The 16081-nt window shown below is 33.4% G+C and overlaps 4 protein-coding genes across 10 annotated transcripts; 2 read left to right on the top strand and 2 right to left on the bottom strand.

The window, feature by feature from the left end:
- The first annotated feature begins 124 nt into the window (after positions 1–124).
- Positions 125–10422, top strand: LOC106786484 (proto-oncogene c-Fos). Of its 3 annotated transcripts, none has more exons than XM_014747913.1 (5): positions 126–463; positions 2592–2674; positions 7061–7319; positions 7456–7601; positions 7778–10422. In XM_014747913.1, the coding sequence occupies exons 3-5, from the start codon at positions 7082–7084 to the stop codon at positions 8213–8215; spliced, it is 822 nt and encodes a 273-aa protein (XP_014603399.1). In that variant the 5' UTR covers positions 126–463; positions 2592–2674; positions 7061–7081; the 3' UTR covers positions 8216–10422. The 3 variants fall into 3 exon arrangements, with proteins under 3 accessions (XP_014603401.1, XP_014603399.1, XP_014603400.1); XM_014747914.1 differs by lacking the exon at positions 126–463 and adding an exon at positions 1702–1848; XM_014747915.1 differs by lacking the exon at positions 2592–2674 and having other exon boundaries at positions 125–463.
- A 60-nt stretch (positions 10423–10482) lies between these two features.
- On the bottom strand, positions 10483–11573 carry LOC106786485 (protein transport protein Sec61 subunit gamma). Its single transcript, XM_014747916.1, has 4 exons — positions 11470–11573; positions 10925–11032; positions 10760–10862; positions 10483–10679 (listed from the first exon to the last, which is right to left on the bottom strand). The coding sequence occupies exons 2-4, from the start codon at positions 11016–11018 to the stop codon at positions 10670–10672; spliced, it is 207 nt and encodes a 68-aa protein (XP_014603402.1). The 5' UTR covers positions 11019–11032; positions 11470–11573; the 3' UTR covers positions 10483–10669.
- Positions 11574–11914: 341 nt separating this feature from the next.
- Positions 11915–14763, top strand: LOC106786542 (protein NPC2 homolog). Of its 4 annotated transcripts, none has more exons than XM_014748038.1 (5): positions 11915–12088; positions 12274–12541; positions 13732–13845; positions 13930–14111; positions 14193–14763. In XM_014748038.1, exons 2-5 carry the CDS (start codon positions 12457–12459, stop codon positions 14274–14276), a joined length of 465 nt encoding a protein of 154 aa, XP_014603524.1. In that variant the 5' UTR covers positions 11915–12088; positions 12274–12456; the 3' UTR covers positions 14277–14763. The 4 variants fall into 4 exon arrangements, with proteins under 4 accessions (XP_014603524.1, XP_014603525.1, XP_014603526.1 ...); XM_014748039.1 differs by having other exon boundaries at positions 11928–12088; positions 12421–12541; XM_014748040.1 differs by having other exon boundaries at positions 11930–12070; positions 12421–12541.
- On the bottom strand, positions 14431–16043 carry LOC106786540 (serine/threonine/tyrosine-interacting protein-like). Of its 2 annotated transcripts, XM_014748036.1 has the most exons (6): positions 15864–16042; positions 15588–15689; positions 15356–15507; positions 15103–15291; positions 14819–15035; positions 14431–14731 (listed from the first exon to the last, which is right to left on the bottom strand). In XM_014748036.1, the coding sequence occupies exons 1-5, from the start codon at positions 15900–15902 to the stop codon at positions 14825–14827; spliced, it is 693 nt and encodes a 230-aa protein (XP_014603522.1). In that variant the 5' UTR covers positions 15903–16042; the 3' UTR covers positions 14431–14731; positions 14819–14824. The 2 variants fall into 2 exon arrangements, with proteins under 2 accessions (XP_014603522.1, XP_014603523.1); XM_014748037.1 differs by lacking the exon at positions 14431–14731 and having other exon boundaries at positions 14809–15035; positions 15362–15507; positions 15864–16043.
- Positions 16044–16081: the final 38 nt, after the last annotated feature.

Raw genomic sequence — 16081 nt, 5'->3', positions numbered from 1 at the left:
TCGTTTCCGATCACGTCACCGCGGACCAATAAGAATCGCGGCAAGTGACAGCATCTGCTAAAAATAACTCTGATATATCTAGGCCGGTCGCGAGCGCGAATAATCCACAGTCGTGCGTCGGCAGCCGACGAAGGCGAATGTTTTGTATGAGCGTGCGTGCGTGCGTGCGTGCATGCGTACGTGCGTGCGTCTAAATCGCGTCTAATCTTTTCTTACATATTTTTTTCTTTTCTTTTCTTTTCTTTTCTTGATTTTATTTTTCTTTATAACCCTTAGCCGTTTCGTGCATCTTCTCTAGAGAGTGTATTTTACACGTGTCGTATTTGTTTATTTTTTTTATTTTACGTCTGCTGTATTGAAAAAACATCGACGTCGGTCGTCGACGTTTATCGTCAACGGTATCATCCTCTCGTCGTTTCTACCACCACCACTTTGATGTATTTTTCTACCGAGCAGAAAGAAGGTAGGATATAACCTCCTTCGCATGTCAAATTTCTGTTTATCTTTTTTCTTTAACGACGATGCACGTGTATCCCTCCCCCCTCCACTCTCCACCTGCGCACGCGATAAATCTCGTGATTGGTAACCAGGAAACGTGTTTATAGGTCGAGACTTGGTCGATGGTTTGATTCTAAACAATGAACCAATCAAAGAGAAATATTAATGTTTCTATTAAGATTATTCAAATAATATTTGTTCTCTGATATTGTCATTAATACATATTCAATAATTTGTTTAGTTGTAGTTGCTTTTAATCTTTAGCGTCATTGCTGAAAAAGTATGGAGTTTGCTTCTTCGCTTCTTTTATCTCCTAATGCATATTCATTTTAATTATTCTAATAAATAATACGTATACGCGCGCGCGCGTTTCTTTGAAATCTAATCTCAAAGTTTATTCATAAATAAATGTACGAACACACGCGGAAACAAAAGAGATCTATACAATAGGTTTCGGTAATTATTTAAGCAGTCTTGTATCCTGTTCAATTTTCGAGAGAGGGAGAGACAGAGAGAGAGAGAGAGAGAAAGAAAGAAAGAAAGATAAATAGTTTCTATGAGAATAGACTGAGAAGGGTGTTCATAATAGTAGATTCATGAATATGAATGTACAATGTCTATTTACTTTAGAAGTTTCCTATGTATTACTTTGTCGATGAGCGAGGTGTTTAGACGAGCGCGGCAAATGCATTCGTGTTTTTAATTTACCTGTTTAAAAATCGAATTTAAAGGGAGAACTCCAGCAACGAGTATAAAGAAGAAGATAATTACTCCGAAAGTAATGGTACATTATTAACGGTATTATTACGTAACGAGTTGGAAGAAACATAATTATAAAATGAAAAGAAAAATTTTCTAAGGGGATTTGTAATAAATGTAACGACCGAGACAATATATATAATCTTATCTTTCTCTTTCTCACAAAATAATCGGATCGAAAGGTTTTACAATTAATTATATCGATGAAGTCAATGGGAATAGTAGATTCTTTTAGACGGTAGAATAGATCCTTTTGACGGCCGTGAACTTGGTGACATTTCGTCGTTCACAACGATCGATCGTCAATGGCGCGTCGCGACGGCGTCGTTTTCAAGTGTTCAAGCACAGAATATACGCGTTTTTAATTGGTTCAAAAGGAACGAATGGAACCTAACTATTATAACGACACGTAGATTCAAATGTATGTCTATATATTATGTGTAAATGCACTACGATCTTCTCGCGGAAGGTCAATGAAGATATGGAAAAAGATAAAAAGCACAAAAGAAGCGGATACGTATCGTCCCTCGAATCAACTCGGATTTCGTCGTTTCTCATTCTTCTTTTTCTTTGTAGACAAAAATGTGAGAGGTATGTTTTTACCTATATAACTAATATACATACGACATGAGCGTAGTGGTCACCGATTTATCGGCGCTCAGGATACGAATAACCTTCTTACAGCTGACTTTACGAGAGATGATATAACTGGATTTACAAGTCGCGTGTCCTCTCTCTTTCTATTCCTTTCGTTAAGAAAGAGTAAGAGTTAAAATAGAAAGGGAGAGAGAGAGAGAGAGAGAGAGAGAGAGAGAGAGAGTTCATTATTGTTCAAGGGCGTCAATGTACCGATTGAATTTAAAATGCTAATGCATCGCGTACAATTGATGGCGTGTGCGTGTGCAAGTTTACTTCACCTCTCTTTCTCTCTCTCTCTCTCTCTCTCTCTCTCTCTCTCTCTCTCTCTCTCTCTTTGTTTTTTTTTCTCCAAAGAGAAAAAGATGAATTCCAGATGAATTGGATGGGCACGTACGTTCGCTTTTGGACTTTACGTATTAGCGAAGGAAAGACGAGCGTGCATAGGTTTATATCAAAGCGCGATACGTTATCGCGAAAACGTTATCGATATGACACTACCGTAATTACGATTTTATCCTGCACTACGAAGCTTGTATGCGTGTTACGTAACATAATAGACTTTCGAAGGATGCACCCAAGTGTGCGCGAATGCGCGATCATTCCAACACGCGTCCTTGCGTTTATTGGTAATACAAATTTCGCGCCATTTCGACAATTGATAAGGCTTACAAAAGTTCTTTTTCTTTTTTTTACAGCGCGATCTCCTATCTATTATGAATTTCAAAGAAAATAACAAGAGGAACTCTACAATTGTAGCTCTAAACGATTTGACTATTTCGTAAGTAACGAATTCATTTACATTCTGTTCACTTACAATTAGTATCTATCCATGTGCATGCACACATGTATGTTTGCGAGAGAGTTATGCGTTTTCGATATCTTTCAATGAGTTTAAAAGAGATGCGGATTTAGCAACAGCTTAGAAACATTCTCCTCTTAGTTTATGAGGACGGAATGGTATGCAAGTCGCGTTTATTATCTTGGATCTATAATTGCATCGGCAAATGCATATAATAGAATGACAAGGAAAACAGTTAAAGGACCAGCTAATTCAATATGAAAACTTGACTTTAACATTGAATTTTTCTTATTCTTTATAAAGAATAATATATGTATTTAAAAAGACACACAGACAGAAATGCGTGAACGCCTTCTCCTGGTATTATGCAATCTTGTGTTGTTTCTCGCGTGCGCACGGTTGGGATTCCTAAGACACGATCGCACGTGCTTAGTGATTATAAACCTCTTGGTTTATTTCGATCGACAATTTTTTCCTATTTTTTTTTTCCTTTTTTCATTTATATTCAATTTTATACAACCAAAACTAGTATTAACGTATGAAAAATGTATTTTGCATCCTAAAAGAAAATAGCCAAAGATTAGATTTTTATCATTTTGCAAATATTCGTCATTACTCATGGACTAGGAAGCAAATAAAGGTATATAAATCAATCCAGTTCAACGGAAGTTTGACTAATTGTTTAACAATGTTTTTCACTTTGACGTATGCCGCTTTTCTAAAAAGGGAAAAACAAAGAGTTTGGGTTGACGTATAATTCGTATGATGAATGTGGGAAATTGCGTTTTTAATAATCACGATATATATCTAGATATTTACATAAACATTGTTTCATTTTGTCCAAAGCACAATATAGAGGAAATTACATAGATAGAGTTTTAAGCGAGTTGAAGAGGCATATCTCGCCAAAATTCTCGACATCCTCTTTCATTATTTTTCTCCTCTTTTTTTCTCTTTTTTTTTTCTCTTTTTTTTTTGTCTCTTTTATTTTTCTTTTTCTTTCAGACCTGTCCTCTTCAAGGCTAAACGAACCATTGTATATATAAAATTATTGATATAGAGGAAAAATCGAAATGTAATGTTAACATTATCGTCACCAAGCACCATGACATTTTGTAATTACCCGTCCTACTGCGTACGTTTCTTAAAAATCATAATTGTAGTCGTTAACTTCCTAAAATATAACTCGTCCCGAATATATATATATATATACTTATAAAGAACTTAACGGATGGTAAATTACTCGAACGTCTGCGTGTATTTGTGCGGGATATTCCCCATTCATCTTCTCCAATTACGAATTTGCAGTGGTAGAACACCAAAAGAATTCTCTCTCACCCATTAAATAACACAAACTGATGTGAGAAGGAAGAGAGGACGAGATGCGGGCTTGGAAAGCATCAATCTTTATTAATCGACTAGCATCTTCGTTATTATTTCAGTTGCTTTGGAAAAATGTCTTCTATTTCAAAAGCGGTTATCTATGCACTGCCTACGCAATTTTGTTCTTCAGTATAGTTTCGAAAGGAGAAATAAAAATCGATTTGGTCCTCGCAACGATGGCTATCGCAATCATAAAATGTAGCTCGTAAAATAACGCACGTTAATTTAGTTTCAAAGTCAAATGGAAAGAAGTAAGGAAAAGGAAGGCGGGTTTTACAGGTTTTCGATACTTTTGCCTTTCTCACGATATGCTTCTCGTTAAAACTACGAGAAGAGTTTTGCGAAGGCGTTTGATATGGAGTCATGATGTTTGTAGGAATTAGGACGCCTACGTTTATGTCGGCAACCGTGCCGAAAAAGCACGATAAAAGCTTCCTTGCCAGATGGTCATCGCTTGCGCAAGCTCTACCCCCCTATCACCGCCCCGCCCCGCCCCTTCCTCTTTTTCCCCTAACCCCTTTCTATCGCACAACTTTTACTCACTGGCAGTACAAGATTTAGGGTGAGAAGAATCATAGCACATGCTGCTAAATAGTATAAGACATGTGACACCATGGAATAAGCCAAAAGTCTCTTTGTTAGATGATATTTCGAAACTTTTTAGGCCTACTTTCTTTTCGGATTACATAAATTGTTTTCTCGATATCGACGAGATATAAATAATTGTACTGTTATTATTATTTTGATTATTTGAAGCTTGCACTCTCTCTCTCTCTCTATGTATACTTATAACAGCGAGCGAGTTTAGTCGTAGTTCCGAGAACTCCTCTTTAAAAGATCGACTCTCTTAAGCGATATCTCTCTATCCTGTGTTTAATTTCACCGATATCGATATGATGAGGAGAAACGTGCTTGCTCCAACTAGAGAACCCTTTTGCTAACGCATCGAAAAAAACCATCTCGAATCTAATGGAATAAAATTCAACGTAACGTTTTTAGATATCATTTAGAAATAATAGATTTTTTGTGTCTTTATAGGAGAGCTAAAAGATTTATCTGTTCAATCGATTTGAAAAGAAGAAGGAGCACGAAAGAGTCGGAAGTGCGTGTATTCTTAGACGCCTACGCTCTTCTCGACGCACCTTGGCGCAAAATAAGCCAGCCAATCGGCATTTATCATTTCTAAGCCAGCAACAGTATCTATGTACTCGTTTCTTCTTCTCGGTGTATCGAAAGAGATCTCTGTAAGATGAAAAAACAATCCTCGATTCGCTAGCAAATTCGACAATCATTTGTAGGAAGCACGTATTTGTACGGATTTGTTGGTGGTGGTCGGTCATTCGATACAATCAAAAGCTCCGTTTCGAACGCTCTCGCCAAGGGATCACCCGAATACCGAAGCGTTCCGACCGTACGTCAAAATCAAACGATTTCTATTTATAAGTTTGACGGCAAGCAAAGCCAGCAATAGCTTCGATCGGACACCTGTTCGTTCGTTCGTTCCTTCGTTCCTTTGGATATATCTTTCGGAGCTTTTTTTTCTTTTCTTGTTTTTTTTTCAAAATAACTTGCTGGATATTAATATTATATTAAATTAGAAACAATTCTTTATCGTTGTAACCATGGAAAGGAAAGAAAAGAACAGAACAGATTGGCGACTTGGGTGGGCGGACTAAAAGCTTGTCAATGGCTGTCAACAAATTTCTCTCGGAAAGTTCTGGGTTGATACCTTTGAAGACAAATATTGGAGCCTCGTTATCTCTAGGCGTGTCACGCGCAAACGCGCGCACACACACACACACACACATTGACATGTCTCTATTTCAATCGACAAATCTTGCAAATCTCCCAAAGAAATATCATTTCGTAGGTCGTCGTCGCATCCTTTGCTTTTCGAATGTTTCTTTGGTCCGTGCTTGTTGCTAAAGAGGTGGAAAGAGGAAAGAGGGGGAAAGAAGAGGCTTGTTTGAGAGGCTTCTTCTTTCTCTTTTCTCGGTTCCTGTTTCTTTTTCTGCCGCGAGTATATCCATTTACGACATTCGCCAGAAGTTTCTTCGGTTCCTTCGTGTATGCGTGCGAACGTTTCGTAAGAATTTTATATCGTTCCGTATTCGGAGCCTAATGCCCTTGCAACTCTCCTTCTCCTTCTTCGTCTTCTTCCCCTCCTTCACCTCCTTCTCCTCCTTCACCTTCGCCACCTCCACCAGCAGCACCTTCTTTTGCTCCTTCTTCTCTGCCATTTACGGTTCCTCCTCCGCTCTTACTTCGACTTTTTATTTCTTTTATTCTTATTCTTATTTCTCGTGGGGGGGGGTGGAGGATGAGGAGGAGGAGGAGGACCGTTCGAGTTAAAGAAATGAAAATAAAAAAGGCCGACTTCCTCGAGACGAACTCGTCTCCTCTTTGGAACCCCAGAAAGAGAGTCTGTCTCTCGTGTTAAAATACAACAAAGGTTTCTCTGCTAGCGGGAGATTTACCTACTGACCTATATATCGTGTTTAGGTATTCTACGTGATGTATCTTACCTTAATAGTACATTATGTTCCTTCGGTCGATATTCAATAGATGCATTTGTACATGATTTCTTTGGTCATTATCTTATTAAACAAATTAAAGAGAAAGAATGCCTGATTGGAGAATCAGTCACTTGTTTTTCTTTCGAGTTTGCTTTAAACGGAGCGATCTCTTGACTTGTTCTCTCTTTAAAACTACCTAAACCGCAATCAAGGATGTTGCTCCATTATCAAATGTTTCTGGAATTCCCATACCGGAAGATGACTGAAATCATTTTGACCGAATAATATGCATCGTTTTTATTAATACATTGTATGCCGGCTAACGTAATTTTACGTTTTTCGTAGATTGTCACTGGTATTTATGTTGCTAGGCAATGCTTTTCATTTGACTAAACTAACATAAGATTCACGAATAGGTATATAGTATAGTAATTTACAGTAACATCAATTATATTTGTTGTTTCAGATTAAATGATAAAAATTTATCATGTACAATTTAAACGTGAACGTGAATCCTAGTCCAGCGGCTGCCGCGGGTCTTCTCGGTGTCGCGGCGGCCGAGGTCACTCCGAGGACACCGGAAATCGTAAACTCTTTGATCGCCATGACCAATCCCTTCGAGGACTATGCCAACGAGAAAAGCAGGGATCGTACCGATTCGACCAGCAGCGGCGAACCGAGTCCACCAAGCGTCCAACACACTTGCAGTCAGCTTATCAAAGAAGGTTCCTTTATTTTATTATAAGTCATATCAATCTATTGGCATTACAGCTCAGAGTACTAGTAATTGATCAGTCAAATTTCTTTTCCTGAACTTTGTGAAATAAAAGCTCTTATTATATTGGAATTGTGTGTTGACAGGCCTGAAATTGACGCTACAAACTAAAAGACGAGCAAACGGAAGTGGGGACGAGGGGAAGAAGAGGACTAAAAGGGAGGATGGTAGCGCAGACGACGAGGAGGAGGACGACGGGAGCAACAATAACAACAACAACAATCGGGGTGGAGTAAGAACAAAAATCGCATACTGTTAGCTCGTTAAAACGATAAAAACAGTCGCGACTGTAATTCGCTACCTCATCGATCATCATCAAAAGAGAGAAAGAGGAAATACGCGAAGCGCGAGATTTTGCTTGTCTCTATTATCTTTCGCCTATCTCAGTCTCCGTTAAACGTCTTACAGTTGACACCAGAGGACGAGGAGAGACGACGGAGGAGACGAGAGAGGAACAAAATAGCAGCTACCAAATGTCGGCTGAAGAAACGAGAGAAGACGGTGATTCTGGTCCAAGAATCGGAGACCTTAGAAACACAAAATCACGACCTCAAATCACAGATCCAGGAGTTGGAGATGCAAAGGCGTAGGTTGGTCGATATGCTCAGTTTACATGGACCAACTTGTTTGAAACAAGGTGGTGCTACAGATACCTCTTATCAGCAATATGCCGACCCATTGCATCTACCGAGTTACCAGGACAACTTTGTTCAACCACCACCAGCCTTGAATCAACCTGAAAACTGTGTCACGGATTATCCTGTCAAAATCGAGGAATACGAAGGTGATTTCTATCGGCAGGGAAGTCCTTACGTACCAACCACTGATTCTGGTTGCACCGTTTAGCTTTAACTTAATCTTTACGGTTTTTCTGAGAGAAGATTATCGATGAATCTGTTTGATCTTGATCAATAGTGGAAAGACTACATATGCATTCCACACATACAAAGATAATTATAACAAAGAACGATAATTAGACTAGTTTTGGAATTTGTCTCAAAGGATTTCTGTTGGTCATGTTTCTTTAACCCTTCCATGCATTTATTTAGTTGATTTATTTTCAAAAAAAAAAAAAAACATATATCGACTAGTTAAAATGATGGACAAATTTTATATAATGTTAACGTGTTATTATTAGTGCATTTAAGGGTTAAAAGTAATTAAATCGGGCAGACTCTAATTAATCTTCTCTCATTTTTTCGTGACAAGTCCTTAGCTCGTAAGTTTATACATATTTTATTATCTGTGTAAAACGCGAACAATTTTTTGTCTTTCCTTCTTTTTCTAGCTTTACATTTTCCACTTCTCTTACACGTCTGTCTTCCCTTATTTACATTTTCTCTTTTCTTATTTTTTTCCCCCTTTTTGCTCGTAATGTTCGATAGAGAACGCTCGAAGACATTCCTTCGTAATAACCGTACTTTGACATTCTTGTTTATTGTAATTCGTATAATGAACAGATTCGCTTGTCGCAGATAGTGTTGCATGCGTTTCTCAAACAATTGACAAATATTTTTCATTTATTCTCTGACAAAAGATTGCTTATCCAATATATACGTTAAGTATTTTTGTTGATATTGGCCTTCAAAGGATACTTATAATTATTATGAATATATTATTAATGACATTTAATATATTATACTTGCAGATATACATACACATGCACAGTTAATTATTGATGTATATTTTACCATACGACAGATTGTTATATTTGTTAACAAAATCAAAAATAAGTGCCTAACGATATACCTCAGTTGTGGGTAGTTACCCTCCCTCGGTACGTTTGACAAAAATGGATCTTTTCATTATTGAGATAATATATATATATATATATATATATATATATATACACAACATATAGATTATCCTTATATACATCTTAGGTGTATATTTTTGCAAATATTTGGTAATTCTGTACAATAGAACGTACCTTGGGTATATGAAAAGGAGTTCTTGCAATTAACGTAAGTTAATGAAATTGTTAGCGCAGAAGAACCGTACAATAATTAAGAAATGTGCTTAAAATAGATGAATCAATGCTTCTCTTTACTAGAACACTGCTGCCATACAATCAAAGTGATCTAAGTGATAAACAAAGTCTTCCTACGCTTCCTTTAATTGAAGCGAAGAGAAGATTTATTTTTTACGTTGTGTTATTATGTACGGAATTATTACGTATACAAAATTTTTTTTATTATCAATAATTTAAGAATATATTTAAATAAGAGCGAACCGAGACAGTCAGTCATACATATGTGGTGCTTTAGATATTTTTTTTTTATTATTATATTAAATTTTGTTAAGTTGCCTTGAAAGAGTATTTAATAATTTAATAGAAATGATATATATAAGAGATTAATAGCCTCGCGTCTCATTGGTGTCTATTTCTATTTCTAATAAATCATTATCTTAGGAATGATTAATATATAGGATTCAAAGACATGTTGAAATTTATATTAAAAAATCAAATTATGTTTTGATTCCTTTATATGCAATTTTTTCCCTTTTGTTGTGATTCTTTCGCTTTAAACAGAAAGTATTTCTTATGTCTTTGAACGTATTTCGTAGATTCATAAGTATTTGTACATGCGAGTTATTTTAGTATCACTTTTGGCATCTGTTCTTGTAGTTAAATAAAAAAATGCATTACTGCCTTTATGAAATACATAAAAGTGCACATAAAATTGCTCGTTAAAACATGTGCCTTACTTTTGGAGTATTGCCAATGTTCGATATTCAATTTGATCATTTCTAACAAATGTTATAAAGTTTGTACAAATTTCTACAAGAAAAAAGATATATAATTTTGCGCAAATTTTTCGTTATCGTATAATCACTTTATGTTTCTAGGTTTCTTTTACTTCAATTTATACTAAAATCCCTCCAAACATGTTTTTTTCTTGTTGTAGCTTTTTCCTCGATCAATTCTTTCTTTTGTCGTAAATATAAATCGTGTAATAACCGCTAACATAATACTAGCAAAATGGCTTAATAAAATTAATATTGTAAATCTAGGAAGGAAACATTAATCTTCGAAATAAAAGTGCCTTGGATATTGGTGTTATAAGTGTTTTTAAAAACCACCTATTTAAAACAAAAAATATATATATTTATTATTTCTTCCTATTTTATTATAAAATTCAATATATTATACATGTCCTTAGTTATTTAATTTCTATGAATCATGATATTCATAATATAAACAAATGAGATATTATATAAATTAAATTAAAATAGGAGCGAAGAGTGGACCAATTAAACTTATAATACCTTAACAATATTTTTGTATACAGTATGGATTTACGAACCCCTGTAAACAATTATTAACAGTTTAGACATAGAAAAATTGAGACAAATTAAGAAGAAAATAAATTCAAAGAAAATACTTACACAATGATATTGTTGATAGGGATATGAATTAGTTTAACGAAAAATCCTATAAAACCCATTATACAAAATCCGATGGCAGTGGCGATTGCAATTTTTTGAAATTCTGTAAAAAAGAAAAAAGGATTTTTCTATGTTCTTATATATTAACAAAAATATTACTTATACCTTTCCGATCTGGTTTTGTACATCTTTTTACAAGACGTATACTGTCTTTGGCGAACTGACGTCCTGGTTCTGTTAGTTTCTTCACCTGATCCATGGTTAATTCAATTTCTATAAATTATAGAAAACATATAACACGTTAATACAATGCAACCATATACAAATGTAGACTGTTTGATATCTAATTCAAATTACAGCTTAAATATTTATTACAATAAACAAAATACATATACTTTACATTCTTGAAGGTTCCAATCTTAATTAAATTTTTTATATTTTTATCAGATTAAACTATTCTAGATATTAAATTAATTTCCCTAATAGGTATAGACAAAAAATAATAAAGAAATTGCATCAAAATTAAATATGAAGACCAAAGAAAACAAAACATATTCTACATATATACAATTTAACCTGAAATATAAACTTGCTCGGAATAAAATTATAATAATTCAACGTTCTCTCTTAATTAAAATAAATAATGAACATATTACTTAACAGAAGATTTATTAAAAAATAAAAAAGATATGTTTGAATACAATACTTACACTGCGTATCAATGGAGAACGTTTAGGAAAGTGATGTATTTCAGTTTTGAGCAGTATGACCATAAGAATAATCATCAGCTACGTGGACTAACGTTGTATTACGTCACTTCCGACTTATGACATTTCTTCGAAGCGCCATCACGGAGGAACATTATTTTACCGCGCCAATTTGAATCCTTAACGTTTGCATAAAAAACTTCAGGGATATATTACGTTACATTTTTGTCTTAAAACATAGTTGAAAAAACATTGACTGCGTTAAAAAATCACTTTCCCTTAATGTTTTCTCAAAAAATCAACAAACGATTGATCTATGTATTTCTTTATAACAATTCTGTCAAAGAAGTATAGATAATCAAAATGTCAATTAACGTTACGTCAAAAATAATTGTATACATAAATTTAAGAACGCCACAATATCATAGCGGCAGTTGTTATAAGTTTTATACATAAAATACGTTTCCTTTTCGTTTTAATTATTAATTTAATTTAATATAGTGTTTGTGTGTTTAAATTTGTATTAAAAAAAATTGATTTGATTCGTGGACCACCGGTTGGACAGCGCTTGTATAGAGCATAGAAGAAAACAAGTTCGTTATCGGTATTCAGTATTTCATTTGTATGTAATCCAATGTTCATGTACATATTTACATATGCATATAGATAATATATCTTGATTCATAAGGCGTCTATGCGCATGTATAAGGAAATAAAATGATATTTCCTTCTTAGTATTTCCTCAAATCTAGAAAAAGAAATAAAAATTATTTACACTTTTGAAGATAAACTCTGTATACAATAAAGTTTCCAATCGTCGGAGACGAGGAGCGATAATCACAGTTTAACATCAGAGACGTCTCCTCTTTCGTTCCACCCCTACGTTATTTTTCACCCCCACCCCCGTTTCTCCTCTTACACCTACCATCGCTCTATGTCTTTTCCAACGATCAGTGTTAATCAGCGCGGGAACGACGAAGAATCAACAGGATGACTCGTTCGATCTTACTCTGCGTGTTTCTCGTTGTTTCGAGTATTCTCCAGCTTTGCTATGCCGTTGAATTCAAAGACTGTGGTAAGCATCTTTTGATCTCTATATACACACACAATTGTTATTTTTTTTATTAAAATAATTTATCCAGAAATATTATTTTAATCATTTTCTATCTCTTACGAAATTTCTTTTTTTTTCTATGTTAATATTAATATCAATGAAATATGATTTATTTATTATCGACGTTGCGAGTCACGTTGTCATTTTTTTCTAAGCGGTAAAATTTAAATAAAGGATTTAATTTGAATTTTGGGATTATTTACAACGTTAGAGTCTTCGTCTGTAAATTCAATTAGTTGATATTGTTACAAGGTCTTTGATCCAGCTAAGAAACGACGAATTTAATTCATGACTCACATTATCGTCCATCGTAGAGTCAAAAGACACTTTCCTTTATTCGATATGCCATATCACATTTCACGAGATAACGCACATTCTTGATTAGTCTATTTTCAAATTAATCATTTTAACAAATAAAGATTTTACAATTAGCGTAAAATTTTTTTTTGAAAAAATAAATCATTCTTTAAGATCGCGAGAAAATGCTTAATAGCATTAAATTTGTTTGCCTCGTACTTGAGCTAAACTCTTACAAATACTACAACTATATGATGCCTTAACTAACTTAATTACGATAAGTATCTCATTAAATGTAGTAATCTATTTTTTTCTTTTTTTACCATTAAATAAACTAGCTAGTTTTTCTCGAGCATATTATAGTAAAACTAATGCAAATTATAATTTACATTATTTCCAGGTTTCCAGATTTTGTACTTTTTTTCATCGTCGCAGATGATCCTATACAGTTTATCACATTTGTATTTCATTTCTAACAATAAGATATTTTTCGAATTTATTTTTGTTCGTCTCGTAAAATGTATACCTAAAATGATTGCTAGTATTTTACTCTGTTATTAAATCAATGCTATTTTTTTCATTTCTTTTTTTACGTAATCCTTCGCAACTATTCTCGTATAATTCTTTTTCATCTGCTTATTCGGTGTTATTGTATAATTTTCTGATAAATGTAGCATATTATTTATCTCGGATAACATTTTTTTAATAATTACAAATGCCACTTCCATACAATGAAAGACTATGTATATTAATAATTGTAATCTTTTGCTTATGTATTTTTGATAGATACATGATCATTTCAATAATTGTTTATATTATGATATTATTTCATTTCTTATTTGATCATTTTGTAGGCTCTAAGATTGGACACTTTACAAAGATAACTATTTCTAATTGCGATGCTTCCAAACCAGCATGCGAATTAGTTCGAAATTCTAATGTGAGTCTTGCTATAGACTTTATCCCATGTAAGTAAAATGATTTGTTTTTATTTCTATAGAATTTTCGATAAATTAAATGATCATATGTATTGATATGCTTGTTTTTTTTAGCTCAAGATGTTTCCAAAATAGAAGTAGTAATTCATGGTGTAATTGCAGACGTGCCAATACCATTTCCTTTAACACATCCCGATGTGTGTACTAATCCTGAATCTAACATACAGTGTCCTTTGAAAAAGGATACTGAATATACTTATAAAGCTGTTTTACCAGTCGAAAATACCTATCCTAAGGTATTGCATACATATCATTTTTCTCCGAAAACAAACAATAAAAATGAAATATTCTAAAACCTTTTATATCGTTATTTACAGTTGTCTCTTAAAATTCGGTGGGAACTGCAAGATGAGAATAAACAGGATATAATTTGTGTTTCCATACCAGCAAAAATTAAATAGGAATCTCACATAAATGGGAATAAGATTATTTTTACTTATAATTATTTACTATTTTCAATGAATATTGAATGGGTTTCTTAACGATATTGGTCCGTAATTGTAATAAGTATAACTGGTTTATAATGATTAAAATAATTACATAATTTTTAATTAATGTTTAATACGGCTATATTTCAATCTGATAACATTGATGTACAGAAATGTTACTCGATATATCATGAAAATTTGTTAATATTAACGAAAAAATTTGTTATTATTTATATATTTTCATCATTTGCCATTAATGTCAGTCGTGAAGATGTATTTAAAAGTTAAACAAACAAAATTTGTTTTTCTTTTTTAAATAATTTTAGTTCGTTTTATTGTTTAAATTCAAAATATATTACAATCAGTACTTTAATTACCGATGTATTTGGATTAAATGTTTTTGTATTAATCCATATTTCAGTAGTTAGCTGAAATACGATAAAGTGTAAAGTATTACCTATAATTCTTCTCTATTATGAATTAAGTCTTTTTGTAATTTTGGTATATATTTTTACTTGCTATCAACTGTCCATTGTATTCGTTCGATCTTCTACTCGTCCAATATCCATTTGATGAATCGTTCGTTTGCTTCGTTGCCTTATCGAACTTTGTTGACCATTTCTCAATGTTTCTTGCGCTTTATATATAGGCTCGTATTCTCTTAATTGTGCCATGAATCCTTCGTTTGGATTTATACAAAATCTTCTTTGTTGTACTAGGGTATACGCATGACTAAAATATTGATAAGAAGTTTTAATGACAGATTACGTTAGATACCTACGTCAATTATGTTACTTACGTTTGTGAAAGTCCATATGTTTCCATTAAATATGCTAAAACTAATGCCGCCGATCTTGATATTCCTGCATTACCATGAACTAAAACTTGACCACCAGAATTTATACCTTCGTCTATAAATTCTTTAACATTTTTAAAATGTTGGATAATATTTTCCGTGGTAGTGTCGGCTATATTCAATACCAGATATCTACAATAGGAAAATATTTCTTTATATGTTATTAATGGTCTTAACAATGCAAATAAATATGTACTTGAACCTATCCGGAAAATTTGGCCGTATAAAATGTGCTTCTATATCCTGTCTAACGCAGATTATATGAGTGATACCGTGTTCAATCAGAGATTCTAATTTGGATCGACTTGCAGCACTGTATGGTCCGAGATACAAACCAGGTATCACTTTCTATAAAGATATATCATTAAGAAATTGATTTCGATATATCTCAGACATTCGTTCTTTTCTAGGAAAAATTATTAATATACCTGCATACATCTTCTCATAGTATAAGTCCATTCTTTAGGCCCATCCAATAATAAAATAGGTATTCTTGGATACTCTTCTGATCTATTTTCACCGGTGCTTTCCTACAATATTCAAATAACTTATATCAATTTATTTATGAAAAAAAGAAGAAAAAGATTCGTTGGAAATTATATTCTTATGAATAATGACAAGTTTTTAGAAGCAAATAAATAACATAACCTTTACAAAAAATTTCTTTCCAAAAAACATTATAATTGATCTCATAACGAACAAACCTTATCTTGGAGCTTTTTGCTGCTATCTACAGATATCATACCACTAAATTTATTATTTACAAAAGTTTAAAAATGTCAAGATACGTAAAAAATTACAGACCAAGAAATTCTTTTTCCCGCTAACGAAATGTCACTTTTTGACGTTTAGATCGTAGCCCATTTTATGCTACATAAACGTCATCTGTTGGTAAAATAGGAAACTCGAATGATCTCGATTT

The sequence above is a fragment of the Polistes canadensis genome, unplaced genomic scaffold (assembly GCF_001313835.1).
Source record: "Polistes canadensis isolate GaletaPanama2010 unplaced genomic scaffold, ASM131383v1 scaffold_75, whole genome shotgun sequence".
Classification (NCBI taxonomy): Eukaryota; Metazoa; Arthropoda; class Insecta; order Hymenoptera; family Vespidae; genus Polistes; species Polistes canadensis.
This window is presented reverse-complemented; position numbering and strand designations above follow the sequence as displayed.

Bases quoted from the DNA above. Each gene is read 5' to 3' on its own strand.
- LOC106786484 (XM_014747915.1), top strand. From the start codon at position 7,082: ATGTACAATTTAAACGTGAACGTGAATCCTAGTCCAGCGGCTGCCGCG. The intron at 7,320-7,455 runs GTTCCTTTATTT...GTGTGTTGACAG, and splicing joins CAGTCAGCTTATCAAAGAAG to GCCTGAAATTGACGCTACAA. The intron at 7,602-7,777 runs GTAAGAACAAAA...AACGTCTTACAG, and splicing joins ACAACAACAATCGGGGTGGA to TTGACACCAGAGGACGAGGA.
- LOC106786485 (XM_014747916.1), bottom strand. From the start codon at position 11,018: ATGGATCAGGTGAAGAAACTAACAGAACCAGGACGTCAGTTCGCCAAA. The intron at 10,863-10,924 runs GTATAAGTAATA...TCTTTTTTACAG, and splicing joins TACAAAACCAGATCGGAAAG to AATTTCAAAAAATTGCAATC.
- LOC106786542 (XM_014748038.1), top strand. From the start codon at position 12,457: ATGACTCGTTCGATCTTACTCTGCGTGTTTCTCGTTGTTTCGAGTATT. The intron at 12,542-13,731 runs GTAAGCATCTTT...ATCATTTTGTAG, and splicing joins CGTTGAATTCAAAGACTGTG to GCTCTAAGATTGGACACTTT. The intron at 13,846-13,929 runs GTAAGTAAAATG...TGTTTTTTTTAG, and splicing joins TGCTATAGACTTTATCCCAT to CTCAAGATGTTTCCAAAATA.
- LOC106786540 (XM_014748036.1), bottom strand. From the start codon at position 15,902: ATGATATCTGTAGATAGCAGCAAAAAGCTCCAAGATAAG. The intron at 15,508-15,587 runs GTATATTAATAA...ATATCTTTATAG, and splicing joins CTATGAGAAGATGTATGCAG to AAAGTGATACCTGGTTTGTA. The intron at 15,036-15,102 runs GTAAGTAACATA...TCAATATTTTAG, and splicing joins ACATATGGACTTTCACAAAC to TCATGCGTATACCCTAGTAC.